The sequence below is a fragment of the Rousettus aegyptiacus genome, unplaced genomic scaffold (assembly GCF_014176215.1).
Source record: "Rousettus aegyptiacus isolate mRouAeg1 unplaced genomic scaffold, mRouAeg1.p scaffold_m13_p_10, whole genome shotgun sequence".
NCBI classification, from domain to species: Eukaryota; Metazoa; Chordata; class Mammalia; order Chiroptera; family Pteropodidae; genus Rousettus; species Rousettus aegyptiacus.
In genome coordinates this window covers 63,490,765-63,510,223 of record NW_023416285.1, presented here as the reverse complement: position 1 = coordinate 63,510,223, position 19,459 = coordinate 63,490,765, and the positions used below count along the sequence as shown (strand labels likewise).

Here is a 19,459-nt window from a genome sequence, read left to right as displayed (position 1 = left end):
AGGCTCTAATTGGCATAAATTGCTCTGTATACTGAATTTCTCTGAGAACCTGAAGAGGAGAAACATTTTTTTTATTCGGAGAATGAGATAGGGGCAATGAGGGCTACTGTTAGGACCTCCGTTTCTGGACTGGCTTAGAACACAGGCAGAGGGGAGTTGGACCTAAAGCTAGAGGCACTGTTTCTGTGAGAGATTTGTGAAACTATGGGAGTTTGCAGCTCTTCGTGGGCGGAGTCGGAGAAAAGTCCACTTTTCCCAATTATCATTATACCAGGCTGGTGAAGCCTGGGGACATATAGGTTATAACTTAGTACAACTAGGCACTTTATAATTAACTGTTTGAGGGGAACAGGGGAATGCAAGAGAATTATTCTGTAAAAAGAGACTAAAGAGATATGTATATTCAAATGCACTGCCATTATCCTTGATTGGGTCTTTGTTCAAAAATATATTATTTATAAAAGATATTTTGAAGTTGGGAAAATTTGAGTAATATGGTCTGGGTATTATATGCCATTAGGAATTACTATTAATTTTGTTAGGCAAGAAAATGGTATTATGGTTATATAGACAAATGCCCTTGTGTTTTGAATATGCATGCTGGATTACTTAGGAGAAAAGTGTCAGGCTATGTGTAATTTATTTTGAAGTGGTTCTGCAAATACACACACACAAAAAATGATAAAAATATGGCAAAATATTAACTGTTGAATCTACCTGGCCTGTATTTAGTGTGCTCATTTTATCACTCTACTTTTCTGTATGTTTGAAATTTTCCACAATAAGTTTTTTTAATTAGCTCCCAAAGAAAGCTTATTTTTTAAAGAAGTGTGACAAGTTCTTTAAATTAAACATGCAAATATATTAAAATACCTAATTTAATCCCTGAAGCCAATGGCGCTCTATATATACATACGTATATATTTTTTCATGAGTAATTTGTTATATGCTTTATAAAACCTTAAAACCAGAAATATGTATCTTAAAACATTAGTATATTAATAATTTGCAAAAATGCTATGGTAATTACCTTGATCTGTATAGATGAATTATAACCCATACATCTTTGTCTGCATTTGTGACTTCATTCACATACTGATTTCCGGAAATTTCTCTTAACTCTCCAAATTTTTGTTTTTTCTTAAGAGCTTTCCATTCCTGTAATCGCTTTTCTCTAATTAACAAAAAATGAAATTAAATCACATAGGAAAGTTATTATGTTCTTCGGGTCATTCCCATATACAGTAACAATTTGAGGCAATGAATGTAATGCTAGTACATATCAAACACTTTAAAGAATGATAGAATAACTATTAATGTTATAACGCCAGTTTGTTTATATAGGAATTTGTATTGTCATGGGTATTGCAAAGTATAAGAGGTTAGCTACTGACTTTTAAATTTATTTTTATTTAAGATTAGGTCTTAATCATAGCTATAGAGAATTTATTTAGACATTGGGCCAATAAATTCTCATACAGAGGTTAAATACTTATTAAGAAAGTATACATAACAATAATAGCTAACATTTACTGAGTGCTTATTATGTTGCCAGGCACTGTATTAAGTGCACTACATTAACTAATCCTTGCAAAAACTTTATAAAGTTAATACTATTATTATCCCAATTTGCATGCTCATAACTATCATGATAAGCTGACCTTCAGTCCAAAGCCTTTGTGAATATGTATAATTATTTGTTATAAAATTTACTGCAAGTAGAGAGGTGGTAGAGAAGAATGAGAAGCTTGGACTCTAAAGGCAGACTAAACTGGGTTTAAATACTAGTTCCCACTTACTAGCAGCACGAATTAGGGCAAGTTATTTGATCTAAATTCAGTTTCCCCAAATGAATTATTCGGGAATAATACTAATAACTACTTGTTGGGATTGTTGGGGTATAATGAGTTAATACATGTAACTTTCTTAGGATGGTGCCTAGCACACAGTGAGCATTCCATGTTACTTAGTTATTCATCCATAGGGAGCCTTAAAACTTTCTTAAGCAACTATCTCAGAATTTACATACTTTGATTTAGTTATTGAATGCTTGGATTCATGAAGCAAATCCAAATGGTTTCTTACATATCTGCAAGTTTCTTAAAAGTTACTGATTCTATATCTCTCAGTTATCTGAGAGTATTTACGCCCCTTCTTTCTCTGTATATTTACTGTATTTTCTCATTTTCTACGTTCTTGATGCTCTGGCACATGAGGCTTTGCTTGTCCTGGAGAGACTACCCCTCCCAGATCTAGCTAATTCTTAAAAATAGCAACCACTTGCTGTAGAGCATATTTCTCAAAGGCAAACCAACCAGTCTGGAGTCCGATTCCCCCAATCACTTCCTTTATTAAGCTGAGCCACTATCTCCCTGACCTAATCGTCCCTGGACCAGGTACTACATAACTAGAGAAAGCCACTGTACCCTAGGGCCTGCCAAAATTATTCATACTAGCTGGTCCTAAATCAGTTTACCCTGCCTAGTCTGCCCTTTCCACAGAAACCATATACATACAAAAAAACTGGTGTCTATGCTATCTCTCACTATTTCTGCCTCTTGACCAACTCTGGTGCTTCCCTGTGTGGCCCTGCATTGTGGGGCATGACCCCGACTCTTGAGAACTGTGAGTAAACAAACTATCTTTTCAATGGCAATTATCTCCTGATCTGTTGACTTTATGATACCTGAATAAATACAAAATCCTGGGAATATTTTCACATTCTGTCCTAGTTCACATATTAGAAACATGTCATGTAAACCACTCTCCATAATAAGTACTCCAGGTAAAATGAAGCCTAGAGAAGAATGCCAAGAATAGCAATCTAAGTCTAGGGCCTCTAAACAGTTTTCAAACTGAAGTTCTTCCATTTTCCCTCTACTGACCCAGATATTCAGAACTTAACAGTTACTCAAAACATCTTTTGGGAGCCACATTTTTCATTGAATATTTAGTGTCAGTATCATTAATTTTCTTCAATTTTATCTAACTGGCTTAATATCTTTCAAAAATTTCAAAAAGTTTTTTGTTTCATTGATGACACCATGCCCTACTTTGATGCTGCAACTCTGATACTTCAGTGGCATTGGGCAGGGAAAGACAAACACCTGGGTGAATTTTGCCATCAGGAAGTGACTTAGTGCTCTTTGGCCTGCATTTTTCACCTAACAATCATCAACTGGGGTTCAGTTACACAAAAAGAAAGCCCTTTAGCCATTTAGCAAGAAGCTTAATCCATGGAATTAAGTGCTTTACCAACTCAATGGAAAGATGGAGGAGGCTCTAGCTGGGCTACTAGGAAGTCACTCCCAGAATAACACTGCAAAACTGGTCTGCCAAGGGAACAGCTTTCTCTGCTGCAATCCAGAAACTTTGGAAACATGGAACTACTACTGCAATTGTGTCCTAGTATCAAACTCTTCTGGGGATCGTAAAATCACTGTTACAACTGTTATCTCTAGGAATCTATTTCCTTAGCAAAGACACATCTGATATGTGGACTGTTATCCAAAATATACAAAGAACTCTAAAAACTAAACAATAAAAAAACAAACAATCTGATTTCAAAATGGGCCAAAGACCTTACTAGATACCTCACCAAATAAGACATATGGATTTGCAGATAACGAGTAAGCATCTGAAAGGATGCTCCATATTATGTATTTAGGAAAATGCAAATTAAAGCAATAAGAGACCACCACACACCTAATAGAATGGCCAAAATCTGGGACACTGACAACACCACATGCCAAAGAAGATGTGGAGCAATAGGAACTCTCATTCATGGCTGGTGGAGATGCAAAATGGTACAGCTTTTGGAAGACGGTTTAGAGGTTTCTTATAAAACTAAACATATACTCTTACCATGTGATTTGGCTATTGTGACCCTGGTATTTACACAAAGAAGTTGAAAATTTTAATACACACAAAAAACAGTATACAGATGTTTGTAGCAGCTTTATTCATCGTTGTCAAAACTTGGCAGTAACCAAGATATCCTTTAGTAGGTGAATGGATAAATAAACTGTGGTTCATCCAGATAATGGACTATTATTTAGTGCTAAAAAGAAATGAGATATCAAGCCATGAAAAGACATAAAATGCATATTATGAAATAATAAGTGAAAAAATCCAATCTAAGAAGGCTACTGTTTGATCCCAACTATATGACAGTCTGGAAAAGGCAAAAAAATGGAGACAGTAAAAAGGTTGGTGGTTGCCATGAGTTGGCAGGGGAGAAGGATGAACAGACAAAGCATAGAGGATGTTTAGGGCAGTAAAAATACTCTGTGTGATACCATAATGATGGACACATGTCATCATGCATTTGTCCAAATCCAAAGAATATACAACACCAAAAATAAAATGCAATGTACACTATGGACTTTAGTTGATTATGCTATATTGATGTATGTTCATCAATTATAACAAATACATCACTCTGGTAGGGATTGTTGATGAGGGAGGCTATGCATGTAAGGGCAAGGAGTATGTTGGAAATCTCTATACCTCTCACTCAATTTTGCTGTGAATGTAAACCTGCTCTTTAAAAGAAAAATTTTAATTAGCATAGTTAAAATGACCATATCACCTAAAGCATTATACAGATTAAATCCAATCCCCATCAAAATTCCATTGGCATTTTTTAAAGAAACAGAACAAAAAATCATCAGATTTGTATGGAAGCACAAAAGACCCCCGAATTGCCAAAGCCATTCTGAGAAAAAAGAACGAGGCTAGAGGTATCACTCTGCCCAACTTCAGATTATACTACAAAGTGACAGTAATCAAAACAGCATGGTTTGGCAGAAAAATAGACACATGGATCTGTGGAACAAAATTGAGAGCCCAGAAATAAACCCATATTTATATGGGCAAATAATTTTTGGCAAACAAGCCGAAAACATACAGTGGAGAAAGGAAACCCTCTTCAATAAATGGTGCTGGGAAAACTGGAAAGCCACCTGCAAAAGAAACTAAACTGTTGTCTATTACCACACACCAAAGTTAACTCATAAAATGGATTAAGGACCTGAATATAAAACCTGAAATGATAAAATGCATAGAGGAAAACATAGGAACAAAACTCAAGGACCTTAGACTTAAAAAGGATTTTGTGAATTTGACCTCAAAGGCAAGGGAAGTAAGGGCAAAAATAAATAAATGGCACTACATCAAACTAAAAAGCTTCTGCTCAGCAAAAGAAATCATCAACAAGGTGAAGAGACAACTATCTCAATGGGAAAATATATTTATGAGCAACGCCTCCAATAAGGGCCTAATATCCAAAATATACAAAAAACTCACACGATTCAATAACAAGAGAAAAACAAACGATCCAATCAAAAAATGGGCAGAGGGCCTGAACAGTCACATCTCCCTAGACAACATACAAATGGCCTACAAACATGAAAAGATGCTCAACATCGCTAACTATTAGGGAAATGCAAATCAAAACCACACTGAGATACCACTCACACCTGTTAGAAGAGCTATAATCAACAGGGCAAGTAATAAGAAATGTTGGAGAGGATACTGAGAAAAAGGAACCCTCATATACTGCTGACGGGACTGCACATTGGTACGACACTATGAAAAGCGGTATGGAAGTTCCTCAAAAAACTAAGAATTGATCTACCATATGATCCAGCAATCCCTCTACTGGATATTTACCCCAAAGACTTAAAAACTCACATCTGAAAAGATATTTGCACACCAATATTCATAGCAAAATTGTTCACAGTGGCCAGGAAATGGAAGCAACCGAAGTGTCCTACGATAGATGATTGGCTAAAGAAGCAGTGGTACATATATATAGTGGAATATTACTCAGCCATAAGAAGATATGAAATACTGTCATTAGCAACAGCATGGGTGGACCTCAAGAAAATCCTGTTAAGCAAAATAAGCCAGACAGAAAAGGTTTAAAATCATATGATATCACATATGTAGGGTATAAACTTTAAAGCAACAAATGAACAGGACAAACAGAGATTCATGGACATGAACAATGGACTAGTGGTTACCAGAAGGGAGGGGGAAAATAAAAAAATAAAATGTTAACAAAATTATGTATATAAAATATGAAAAATATAAACTGGCATTTAAAAAGAAAAATCTTAAAAATTTTTTTGAATTGAATATATTTTTTCTATATTGAAATAGACAATTAGTTGCTTGTATTTACATTGTACAATTCAATGGGTTTTTTTTTTTCAGTTACATTTGGCATACAGTAATATACCAGTTTCAGTTGTATAGCATAGGGATGAGAGATTCACATAACTCGCAAAGTGATCACCCACTAAATCTAGTACCCCTCTTCCCCCTTACATATTTATTACAAAATTTTTAACCATCTTCCCCATGCTATACTCTATATCTCCATGTCTATTCTACAACTATCCATTTGTATCTTTTAATCCCTTTGCCTTTTTTTTGTCCTCCCCAAACCCCTATGACATCTAGTACCCCTCTAAATATTCTCTATATCTATGAGTTTACTTCCACTTTTGTTGTTGTTATTGTTGATTTTGTTCTTTAGATTCCACAGGTACATGAAATCATGCAATATATGTTTTTCTCTATCTAGCCCATTTCATTCAGTGCAATACCCTCTAGGTCCACCAAGGCAATATCTTTTTCCGTCCCCTTCCTTTTAGTCTCTGTGTGTCTTTTAATCTGAAATGAGTCTCTTCTAGGCATCATATGTAGGGGGTCTTGTTTTCTTAACCATTCAGCCACTCTGTCTTTTTGTTGGAGGACTTAATTCTTTTCCATTTGAATTATTTGTTGATAGGAATGTAGTAATTTCCATTTTTTATTCCTGATTTGATACATGTTTTTTTCTTCTTAAAGAAGTCCCTCCAACTTTTCCTGTAATACTGGCTTGGTGATGATAAATTTATTTAACTTACTTTTGTTTGGGAAGATCTTTATCTGTTCTTCAACTCTAAATGATAGCTTTGCTGGATAAAATATTCTTGATTGTAGATTCTGGGGTTTTTATCACGTGGAATATTTTGTGCCAAACCTTTCTGTCCTGCATTGTTTCTTTTGAGAAATCAGCTGCCAGTCTTATGAGTGCTCCCTTATAGGTAACTAACTGCTTTTCTTTTGCTGTTTTTAAGAGTCTCTCTTTGTATTTAACATTTGGCATTTTAATTATGTGTCTTGGTGAGGGCTTCTTTAGGTTCCTGGTTTTGGGGACTCTCTGAGCTTCCTGGGATTTTATGTCTATTTCCTTCACCAAGTTAGAGAAGTTTTCCATCATTATTTCTTCAAATAGCTTTTCAACGTCTTGTTTTCCTTCAGGTACTCCTATGACAGATATTTTTACCTTTAATAGTGTCCCATAGGTTTCTCAAATTATTATTATAGTCTTGGCTTCTTTTTTCTTGCCATTTTGATTGAGTATCCTTGGCTTTCCCATCCTCTATATAGGTCATTTGACCCTCTTCTTTATTCACTTCATTTATTCCATTTAATATACTTCTCATCTCAGATGTGTTCTTCATTTCTGACTAGTTCCCTTTTATAATTTCCATTTCCATTTTTATGTTTTTTATCTTTGTTGAACTTCTCACTTAATTTATCTACACTTTCCATAAGTTCATTGACCATTTTTATAACCAGTGTTTTGAACTCTGCATCTGTTAGATTGCTTGACTCTATTATTTCTGGATCTCTGTTCTCTCCTCTCATATGGTTTCTGCTTCTTTGTCTTCCCATTTTGGCTACCTTTCTGTGTCTGTTTCTGTATACTAAGCAAATCTCCTCAGTCTCCCGGTCTTATTAGTGCAGCTTTGCGTGTTAAGTGTCCAGTGGCACAGTCCTGAGAGGGGTTCAGCTGCAGACCAAATTTAGCCCAAGCCTGTGCTTCTCCAGGACCACCTGTTAAGGTTCAGCAAGCAACCCATAGATGCTGTGCTTATAGTTGCCTCAAAAGGCCACACCAGAAACTGAGGCCAGCTGCCATCAATGTGAGTCCAGGTGCTGCTGACTAAGCGCGGACACACCTGAATGTAGCGTGGGTGAAGCCTTGAGTTGCGGGAGGCAGAGTTTCAGGGACTCCTCTGGGCAGAGAGACCTCTGTTATCCAGTTTGATGACCTCTGGCTATGGCAGCTATGGAGGCGCTGTGTCTGCACACTGGGAAGGAGAAGGGCTCAAGAGAGAAATAATGGATACTGCCAGCACTTCTGTCCAGGAGAGAGCCTCACCTCCAGCCCTCACTCTGACAACTCAGTGACCCCCTGTAAGTCCCAGGTACCTCCCTGAACAGCCAACTGGCACTGGTGCTCAGAATGAGCAAGTCCGTCAGCACAAAAGTTTGCTCGTGGACATGGCCCCTTTAAGAGAGGTCCGCAGCTGCCTCTACCACTGGGGTAGCCTCTGTCCCACTCATTGTGGTTTTGATTTTTATTTTCCCTAATGACTAATGATGTTAAGCATCTTTCCATGTGCGTATTTTCCATTTGTATACCTTCTTTGGAGGAATTTCTACTGAAATCCTTTGCACATTTTTTAATTGGGTTGTCTTTTTGTTGTTGAGTTTTAGGAGTTCTTTATATATTCTGGTTAGTAATCTGTTTTCATATATATAATTTGCAAATATTTTCTCTTGCGGGTTGTCTTTTCAATCTCTTGATAGTGTCCATCGTTGCACAAAAGTTTAAAACTTTGATGTAGCTCAGTTTATCTACTTTTTTTTCTTTTGTTGCTTGTGCTTTTGGTTTTATATATAAGAAATCATTGCTAAATCCAATGTCACGAACATTTCCCCCTATGTTTTCTTTGAAGAGTTTTAGTTTTAGTTCTTATATTTACATCTTTGATCCATTTGACTTAATTTTTGTATATGATGTGAGTTAGGAGTCCAACTTTATTCTTCTGCATGTGGATATCTAGTTTTCCTAGCACCATTTGTTGTCCTTTTTCCATTGAATGGTCTTGGCACCCTATTGCAACCATTCAACTATCTGAGGAAGTTTTTTCTGGGCTCTCTATTCTATTCCATTGGTCTGTACATCTGTCATTATGTTACTACCACATTGTTTTGAGTACTGTTACTTGTACTGAGTTTTGAAATCAAGAAATGTGGGTCCTCCAACTTTGTTCTTCCTTAAAATTGCTTTGGTTTTCAGGACCTATATTGTGTTTCTTTGTATTCATTCTTCCAATTTCTGCCTTTAATTGTAGATTAATTAAATTTAAAATTCATTTACAGTTAAAATAAAATATGTAATGTAAGTGCCTGATATTAAGCTTTTGAATGGTCAGGCATCTATTTCAAAAGACATCCATCTTGAAAAACGTATTCCCAGCTATATGACACAGCTACTAGCAAAACCACCAAATAAGGAATTAGGTCTCTCCTACTCATGAAGCTCCCTCTTTCAGAAAACCCTGGGTAACCTAGATAGCTGACTGCTTAAGTGAACCTTCTTCCTGTGCTCAAATCCCAGCTCTTATGCTCTAAATTAGCCAATAATGAGTGAACTCTCAAAGTCTAGATACCCCTAATAAGGCAGTTACGAGTTTTCTCCCTCCCCATCTCCCTTGTCCTTTCCCTTCTCTATCTCTTTCTCTCCCCATGACCTGGCTGCGTGGCCCTCAGGTGTGCCATATATCCTCCAGAACCTGTGAGTAATAAACCTTGTTCCTCAAATTTCCTTGATGGTTTCCTGCTGAAGACATCCTGCAATCATAGTAAGAACCATGAGAGCTGCTCCAGCCACAATATATGAATCATAGAGGCTCAAGCATTCCTAGCCAATAGCATCAAAATTAATAGTGTGGGACCAACACAACAAAGTAATTACTAATAAGGAAGAATTGCTACCATTTGGCTATTTTCTGTATTTCTTATATGCTTTTTGTTCTTCAATTCTTCTGTCACTGCTTCTTTTTGTATTTAGTTGATTTCTGTAGTGTACCATTTTGATTTCATTCTTTTTTCCTGTTCTATATTCTTTTAGTGCTTACCTTAAGGATTAAAATTAATATCTTATAATGACCTACTATGAATAATACCAGCTTAGTTTCAGTAGCATACACCCTGCTTCCTATACATCTCCATTTTTCCTCCTTTATGTTTTTATTGTTATAGACTACATTGTTATTTATCATGTGTCCATTAACATTGATTTATAATTATTGTTTTATGCAGTTGCCTTTTAAATCACATAAGAAAAAGGAGTTAAAAACCAAAAATACAGTAATACTAGCTTTTATATTTGCCTATGTAGTTACCTTTACTTGTTATTTATTTCTTCACATGGCTTTGAGTTACTGTCTAGTACCCTTTAATTTTAGACCAAAGGACTGTTGTAGCTAATTTTTAGGCCAATTCTAGTAGTAATAAACTCACTTAACTTTTACCTAGGAAAGTCTTAATTTCTCTTTCATTCTTGTAGCATAGTTTTGCCAGATATAGAATTCTTGCTTGACAGTTCTTTTTTTCTTGTAGCACTTTAAATATATCAACCCACTGCCTTCTGGCCTCTAAGGTTTCTGATGAGAAATTGGCTCATAGTTTTATTAAGAGTCCCTTGTCACTTTTACTGATTTCAAGCTTCTGTCTTTCAACAGTTGATTGTGATGTGTCTTTGTATGGGTCTCTTTGAGTTTATTCTACTTGGAGTTCACTGAGCGTCTTGGATTTCTAAATTTATATCTTTTGTCATAGTTGGGAAGTTTTCAGCCATTGTTTCTTCAAATATTTTTTTTTTTCTCTTTTTTTCTGGGATTCCCATGCTACATATGTTGGTTCACTTAGTAATGTACCACAGGTCACTTTTATTTTTTTCTTTCTGTTCCTCAGACACAATAACTTCAATTGTCCTGTCTTCAAATGTTCTGATTCTTTCTTCTGCTTGTTCATATCTGTTTTTGAAGCCCTCTACTGTATATTTTACTTTAATTATCTTACTTTTTACTTTTTGGTTCATTTTATAATTTCTCTTTATTGCTATCACCATTTTTCCCCATCTTTAATCCCCTCCCCACTTCCACCCCTGACCTATGGATGTTGATGTTTTCCCTTAAGAACTGAATCTCTGAAAGCAGGGTGTCTCCTCTCACATGCTCATGGTATGCACCTAGGGCCTGGTGCACATGGGGCCTAGTGCACCCAGGGTATGGTCCATGGCTCCACCTGGAATGAGAACCCAGGACCTTCTGCATGTAAAGCAGACATGTAAACCACTACACTATGGAGCCACTCCCCACCATTACCATTTTGTTTATATGATGTTTTCCTGTCTTTGTCCATGTCTACCTTTAGCTCTTTGAACATCTTTAACTCAATTGTCTTAAAGTTTTTGTCTAGCAAATCTGACATCTGGGTTTCCTTGGGTATATTTTGTATTGATTTATTTTGTTCCTTTGAATGGCCATACTTTTCTGTTTCTTTGTATGCCTCGTGACTTTTTTTTTTATTGGAAATCAAACATTTGATTCATATAAGGTGATAACTCTGGAAATCAGATTCTCCTCCTTCCCATGTTTGTTTTATTATTACTGTAGAATGTCACTGTGCCAGAGCTCACCCTGAGGTGAAAGAATAAAGTGTTTTCTTTTCTGAGCCTTCATCTCTCCCAAGGCTTTCTAAATTCTCCCATATATATGGTTGTTTTTTAATGTCTCTAAAATATAAATGTGGCTCCTTTAAATACCCTGGAAGCCACCTGAACCAGTGAGAGTTCACACAGTGATGACCAGACTCTGTGCTTGTACCTTTGCATTCAGAAGCAGCAATCCACAGTCAGAACTCAGAACCTTGATATTTGAGGATGAAGTGTTTACTGCCCACCTTGCTCCAGCAATATTTACCAGAAACACAGGTTGCTGTCCATCTACCTGCCATGAAGCTGGGGGTGGGTCAAGGAATGAATGGCTATCGCCACAAATGAGGACTGAAATCAACCAGTACCAAATGCAATTTACCAGCCAAGCTTTATCCTAGAAGCTGCAAATGTTAAAATAGAGTCCAGAGTTCCAAATCTGTCACTTCAGAGTTTCAGCCAGTATGACCGTTGTCTAGGTAAAGAGATGGATCTCTGGAGTTTATACTCTGCCATATTTCCTGACACCAACCTGGTCAGTGTTTATTTGAAAGTCCCTTCAATTTGGGTTTCTCTGATGTAGTCTTATGATTAGATTGAGGTTATGCGTTATGGAAAAGGATACCACAGAGGTGATATGTTATCCTCAGCACATCATATCTGGAGTTACTTGATGTCAACATGTATTATTTGTGATGTTGGTCACTTCCCCAAGATGGGATCCACCAAAACTCTACACCGAAGCTTACTATTTTCATCTTTAAAATTATTAAATACTTTGGGGGGAGATACTTTGAGATTAGGCAAATACACTGTTTCTATTTAAAATTCGACCCACTCATTTTAGCATCTATCAGCAGATAGATCTTGCCATGAGGGATTATTGCTGTGGTGTCCTGATGGTGATTCTCTATTTTCCTCATTCTGTATATACTTGTTAATTGGAATTCTTCAGTGAGCAAGAAGTGTTTCTTCCTCTGAATTTGTTTATGTTTTCATTTAGTTATTTATATCACTATGAGCTCATGGATATTTGTTGTTCAAGTTGTTCTATCTCTGACCATTGTGAAGTCTTTTAGTTTGGCCACTATACCTTAAGAAAAATTTATGTATGTATGTATGTATGTATATATATATATATATAATATTTTATATATATATTTATGTTTATGTTTTTTAATATTTTATTATTTTTTAGCTTTTCCCCTTCTCCTTCTCTTCTTCCCTCTGGTCACCATTAGTCCAATGTCCATGTCCATGAATTTGCAACAACCTGGATAGACCTTGAAATAACCATATTAAGTGAAATAAGCCAGACAGAAAAGGTTGAAAATCACATGATATAACTTATATGTGGGATAGAAGCAACAAATGAACAAGACAAACAAAAAAATTTCTAATTTGAAAACATTTATCTGTAAAGATAGATTCACCCCAATGTTCAGTGCAGCATTATTCACAGTGGCCAAGACATGGAAACAGCCAAAGTGCCCTTTGATAGATAATTGGATAAAGAAAATGTGGTATATATGTACAAGGAATATTACTCAGCTATAAGAAAAGATGAAATACTGCCATTTGTGACAACATGGATGGGTCTCGAGATTATCATGCTAAATGAAATAATCAAACAGAAAAATTTGAAAACCATATGATTTAACTCATACGTGGAATATAAAACTGAAAACAATGAACAAGACAGAGACTCATGAGCATGGACAACAGTTTAGTGGTTACCAGAGGGAAGGGCGGAAGGGGAAAGTATAAAAGGGTAAAGGGGGGGTCAAATATATGTTGATAGAAGGAAATTTAACTTTGTATTGTGAACACACAGTGCAATATACATATGATGTATTATTGAATTATACACTTGAAACTTGCATAGTTTTATTAACCAATGTCACTCCAATAAATTTAAGAAAATAATAAAATAAAATCTAAAAAAAATATTTTTAGCACTTCTTTACTTGCTGGCACCGTACAATGTTCCAGACTCATGCTGTAATTTCTCAACCCACTCTGTGGAATAAAGCGGTTTTCCAAGGAACACTGGTTCCATTTTTATGAGTACTAGATGTGCTCATTGCTACTGGAGTATTGCTACTTCTAACCCAATTCACTGTTTTTGTTTTTTTGTTTAAATCATGTTAAAACAATTCTGGGGACCAATCCCATTTGTTCAGGATATAGTATTTTTTTCTAAGTCGATGGACTTAATTTGCTAATATTTTGTTTAAAATTTTGCACCTACATTCATAAGAGATCTTTTTCTGTAGCATAGTTTTTGCAACTTCTTTGCCTGGTTTTTGCATCAAAATAAATTGAGAAATATTCGAATTTCTGAAAGAATTTATGATTGGTAGTTAATTATTAAGTAATAGAAATCCTTAACAGACATCTTGCTTCAAGGGAATCATGGCCCTCTTTTTATTGGCCAATTATTGACCTTTTCGACTTTATTCATATGTAATTTGATGAAGGTCTATGATACATTATTGGATAGTTTTTAAGCAAAGGCAAAAAAATCAGGAAAAATTCCGTCTTCTAGAAAGTGAGTTAGTTTTAAAGTTTACTAAAAATTAGTTTTGTTCTTTTAATTCATTCTGGAGACAAAATAGATATTTTTCATTAATTGTTACAATACTTGTTCATTCCAAAACTCATAAATTACCCAATTAATCACTATACCTATATGTTTCAATAGCTCTCATATCTTCATCATCAAATTCATCTTCAGCTTCCTTCAACTGTGCAAGAGTCATCTTTTCATATGGTTTAACTAAAACAAAATAAATTGTAAATAATTGAATTGTTTAAAAACTAATTTTAATTTATAGTCACATGTCTAGAAAAAACAATATAGTAGCTAAATGGATATCGAGAATGTGATGTTGCAGTTTCTGCAATATATAAAGCTATAATGTGACTGCTTCAGGTTTGTTTAAAGTGTTATTACTCTCTCAGAGTTCACATAACTACCAGGCTACATTTAAAAGTAGATGTGAAAATCTGTTAGACCCCATAAATTTACCAAGTACCTGGAAATCTTGACAAATAATACATACTATGTAGAATGATCAAAATCGGAGGTAACCACAAGGTAGAGGAGAAGAAAGCTCACTGGATTAGATACCAGGACATTTTAGGACTGTTACTAACTAGCATGTGACTTTGAGCATATGAATTAGAAATTTTAGGTGTCAGCACCCTAATTTGAAAAGTCTAGGTGGAACTTACATTAAATAATCTTGACTGCCTTCTCTTGCTCTAAGTTCATGAGATACACTATCACTATCATAACTGTATTATCCCCTTCACCTAGCCCACCAAACACACAACTATACCCATTGCTTCTTTCTGTAAATGTAAAACCATTTCTTCAATTTCATCTTTTGGTTCTTCTTTTGGAGGAAGAATGCCAAAATCTCTTAAAATTTCATTCCATTCTGTATCTTCATTTGGGTCCTATAAAAAATTAGAAAACCTAATAACATAGTTGTGCATTTTAATATGTATGTGTAAAATCGACATGTAGCATTTCCAACCATGCAATTGTTCATGAATTCTACGGTAACTAGATAACTAGTTTTAACAAATAGAGCAAAGCGGCCTAGTTTTTTCTCATTTCATAGAACTAATGGCACTACATACTTTGATAAACAGAATACATCCTCTATCCTTAAAGTTTCACTGAAATGTTTAATAAAGAAAAAATTTAGAACACATATCAAATACTAATGAAGTAGATTTCTTAGTCATGAAAAATTCCCTTATGACTGTAACAGACAAAACCAATTCACATCATGAACAAATACAGTTTTGTTTTTATCTCTACATAAGCATTCAAGACCTCCGGGTGAACTTGCTTCTCTTTTCAGCTATATAGCTTCATGGGATTGTACTCCTGGCTTAAACCTTAGAAGAGGCTAGCAATCTTTTTATAGTTCAATTTGTGTCTAATCACAATTTCTTTCTATGAAAGATAGCCTTATTTTCCTTGTTACTCAGGCTTTGATATTTTACTTGCTGCTTTTCCAAAAGTTGTCTGTTATAAATTAACTATTGTTTTTCTAGTCTACTGTCCATTTTCTCTACTGTTGCCAGAGGAAGGGAAAACTTAGTTGTATACATAAGCGAATACTGTGGCAAAGAATAAGATGGTCTTGAATGACTTCCTTCTGATATTCACAACTTTGCATAATCCCCTCTTGTATTATGGGTGAGAACTGTGACATGCTTTTAACCAATAGAATATGGCAAAGGTGAGGGAATACCATTTCTGTGATTGAACGTCATAAGATTGTAAGCATTCTCTCTCACTTGCTGGGTTTGATTAAGCAAGCTGCCATATTGTGAGGTGCTCTATGAAGAGAACTATGTGACAAGGAAAATATAGCCAACAATTATTTAGGAACTGAGGGCCATTAGTCAAATAGCCCTAAATAACTGAATTATGCCAACTACCGTATTTATGAACTTACAAATGTATTCTTCTTCTGTAATACCTTCAAATGAGACTACAGCTCTGGATGACATATTGCAACTTTGTGGGAGACTCTGAAGCAGAAGGCCCAGCTAAGCATTGCCTAGATCCTTGACCCATTAAAAACTCTGAGGTAATAAATGTTCTGTCTTAAGCCACTAAGTTTGTGGTATTTTATTATGCAATGATGAATAACTAATAGAAGTATCATCTTTTTTCTCCTCTTCATTCTATTCTTTGGACAAAGTTTTGTTTTTATGTCCTTGTTGGGTCTTTTACTGGTCTGTCTATCCATGAAATCCTCCAATCTCCATTCTTTCTATGTTTTACAACAGTAAAATATCATCATTATCAGAGGTTCTTCACTTAGTGATAGCAGACTCAATAATTTGGACCAAGCCTCTTACTGAGAACAGCTAGTAAAACTGGATAAAATAGATGAAAATCAATGTGAGGCATTAAAGAATCAACAAGGCAGTGAAAAAAAATTATGAGGAGAAGATCCTAGATGAAAAGGAGACTCATAGAGTGAGGCTCTAAGTTTCAACCCATCCTCCTTGGGTCAACTGCCAATTCTGGAAGAGGCCGAGAGGCTAAGAAATTGAATAAAGGTCCACAAATTTGAGCACAATGACCAAAGACAGTAACTAGAAAATCATCATATATTTGGAATTTAAGAAAAATCTTCTAAATAACCCATGGGTCAAAGAAGAAATCACAATGAGAATTAAAAAGCATTAGAAATTGAATGACAACAGTAAAGCCACATATCAAAGATAGATGGGCTACAACTAAACAATTCATAAAAGGAATTTTACACCCATAATTTAACATATTAGAAAATGAAAAAGGCTTCAAAATTAAAACATAAGACCCCAACTTAAAAAGTTAGGAAAAGAACATCAAAATAAGCCAAAGGTAGAGATGAGGAAATAACAAGGGTGAAAGTATAAATTAAAGAAATGAAAAATGAACATATAATAGAGATTAACAATGAAAAAAATTAGTTCAGTGAAGACTAATAAAATTGATAAACACTTGCTAAAGGTAATCCAAAAAAAAAAAATAAGAAGGCACAAATAACCAATATTAGAAATTACAAAGAAGTACTCATGACAGGTAATACAAACTTTTAAAAAGAGGGTCCTCACTATTATATTTTGCTCATTTTTTTTCTCTTTAAGGTAGAAGCTTAGACCATTGTCTAAAATATTTATTTTCTAATATAACTCCTAAAGCTATATATTTTTCTTTAACAAATTCTTTAGCTTCATCCTACAAATTTTAGTATGCTGTATTTTTATTATCATTTAGTTAAAAATATTTCTATTTTCACATGCTGTTTTTTACTGAACTTTTTATTATTTGGAAGAATACTGTTTAATTTTCAAATAATTTGGACTTTTCCAGTTTAATTGTTTGGTCAAAAAATATTCTTTAAGATTTTAATTTAAAAAATGTATTGGCTTGTTTTATGACCCAGCATATAGTGTATCCTACTGAATGTTCCATGTGTGTTTTAAACGAATCTGTATTCTGCCACCGATGGGTACATTTCTCTTCAAATCAATGGATGGTTGATAGGTTTGTTTATATCCTCTATTTTGTTAGAAATTTTTGTATCTTGTTGCTCTATCAAGTATTAGAGGAGGGGTGTTAAAATCTGAAATTATGATTGTGAATTTGCCTATTTCTCCCTTGAATTCTGTCAGTTTTTGCTTTATGTGTTTGAAGCTGTATTATTATGCAAATACAGTAATATTTGTGATTTCTTCCTTATGAATTTCTCCTATCATTTTAAAATGTCTTTTTTTGTTTCTAGTAGTAATTTTCATTTTGATGTCTATTTAATTTGGTACTAATGTAGTTTCTCTACTTTATGCCTAGCTACCATTTAAATAACAGCTTTTCAATCCTTTTATTTCCAACCCATCTGTAAATGGTAAAGTGTTTCACTTTTATCATTACGTAGTTGCCTCTTGCTTTTTTTTTTTAATCTGTTCTGACAATGTCTACTTATTAATTGAAGTGTTTAGAACATTTACATTTAATGTAATTGTTAATGTTAGATTTAGAACTACTATTTTCTGGGTTTTTTTTTTATTAGTTTCATTTACTTTTTTGTTTTTCTGTTCCTTTCTCACCTTCTTTTGGTTAATTAAATATTTTCTAGGATTCCATTTTTTTTTCCAACTGGCTTTTTAAGTATATATCATTGCATTAATATTTTAATGCTTATTCCAGAAATTACATGGTTATCTTTAACTTATTTCAGTCTACCTAGATTTTATACTCTACTATTTTATATAAAATATGGGAATCTTGCCTAGTATATGATCATGCATCACTTAACAAAAGGATATGTTCTGAAAACTGTGTCTCTAGGTGATTTCATCACTGTGTGAACATCAGAGTATACTAACACAGACTTAGATGGTACAGCCTACTACACACCTAGGCTTTAGGTATACTCTATTGCTCCTAGGCTGCAAACCTGTATAGCATTTTTTACTATACTGAATACTGTATGCAGTTGTAACACAATGGTGAGTATTTGTGTATCTAAACATATCTAAACATAAAATAAGTACAGAAAAAATAAGTATAGAAGATTTTTTAAGAAGTATAAAATACTATTATATAGTAAAAAATAGTGCCTATATAGGGCATTTATCATGAATGGAACTTGCAGGACTGGAAGTTCTGAGTTGAGTAAGTAAGGGAGTTGTGAGTGAATATGAAGGCCTAGGACATTACTGAACACTACTGTTGACTTCATAAACACTGTCTCACAAAGCCCCCTATGTTTCTTTCCAACAGAGTCAGAAACAGAGCACTAAAGTTCTCAGTGCCGATTCATGAGCAGGGATGTGGACTGGATCAACTGGAAATGGTGAGGAGAAACTGGCTGAGTAAGGTGTAGAATAGCATAATAGTGACTGTCAAGAGAGAGTGAATAGTGGCTTGAGGAACAGCAGGAATAAGAAATCAAAATGGAGAGATAAAGGAACAAGGGGTTATTACGGCAATGTAGTTTTGGCTATTTGGAGCAGTGGTCAAATTAAGGAACTCTGTGGTATTCATAAAAGAAAGAGAGAAGAAAAAAAGAGGGTGTTTAACATAGAGAAGATGTAGAACTGAGGACTCAGTATTTCACCTTTGGAAATTTGATTTTGGTTCTATTGATTCCATCTGGCACAAAGGGTTCTTTCTGGCATTGACTGAATTGTTGGAAGAAATGAAACTTACCTATGCTGTATATCATAACAACCTGAAAATATTTCCAAAGTATAGCGACAGGCCAGCTCCACACTATCACAGAAAGCTTTTACTAAAGTGGCCGTGGCACTTAATACTTAAGGTAGCTCCTATGGACCTGTGTCCTTGTACAGGATCTTAGTTCCTCAACA

General features: G+C 34.8%; 1 protein-coding gene across 1 annotated transcript in view; it reads right to left on the bottom strand.

Annotated features, from left to right (window-relative positions):
• LOC107509634 overlaps window positions 1-19,459 on the bottom strand; it is a 70,150-nt gene that overhangs the window by 10,432 nt on the left and 40,259 nt on the right. Inside the window, exons 13-15 of the mRNA XM_016142310.2 lie at window positions 14,911-15,031; window positions 14,255-14,345; window positions 1,031-1,174 (exon numbers count right to left, since the gene is read on the bottom strand). Coding sequence (XP_015997796.2) covers window positions 1,031-1,174; window positions 14,255-14,345; window positions 14,911-15,031 — 356 coding nt within the window. The remainder of the gene's footprint in view (window positions 1-1,030; window positions 1,175-14,254; window positions 14,346-14,910; window positions 15,032-19,459) is intronic.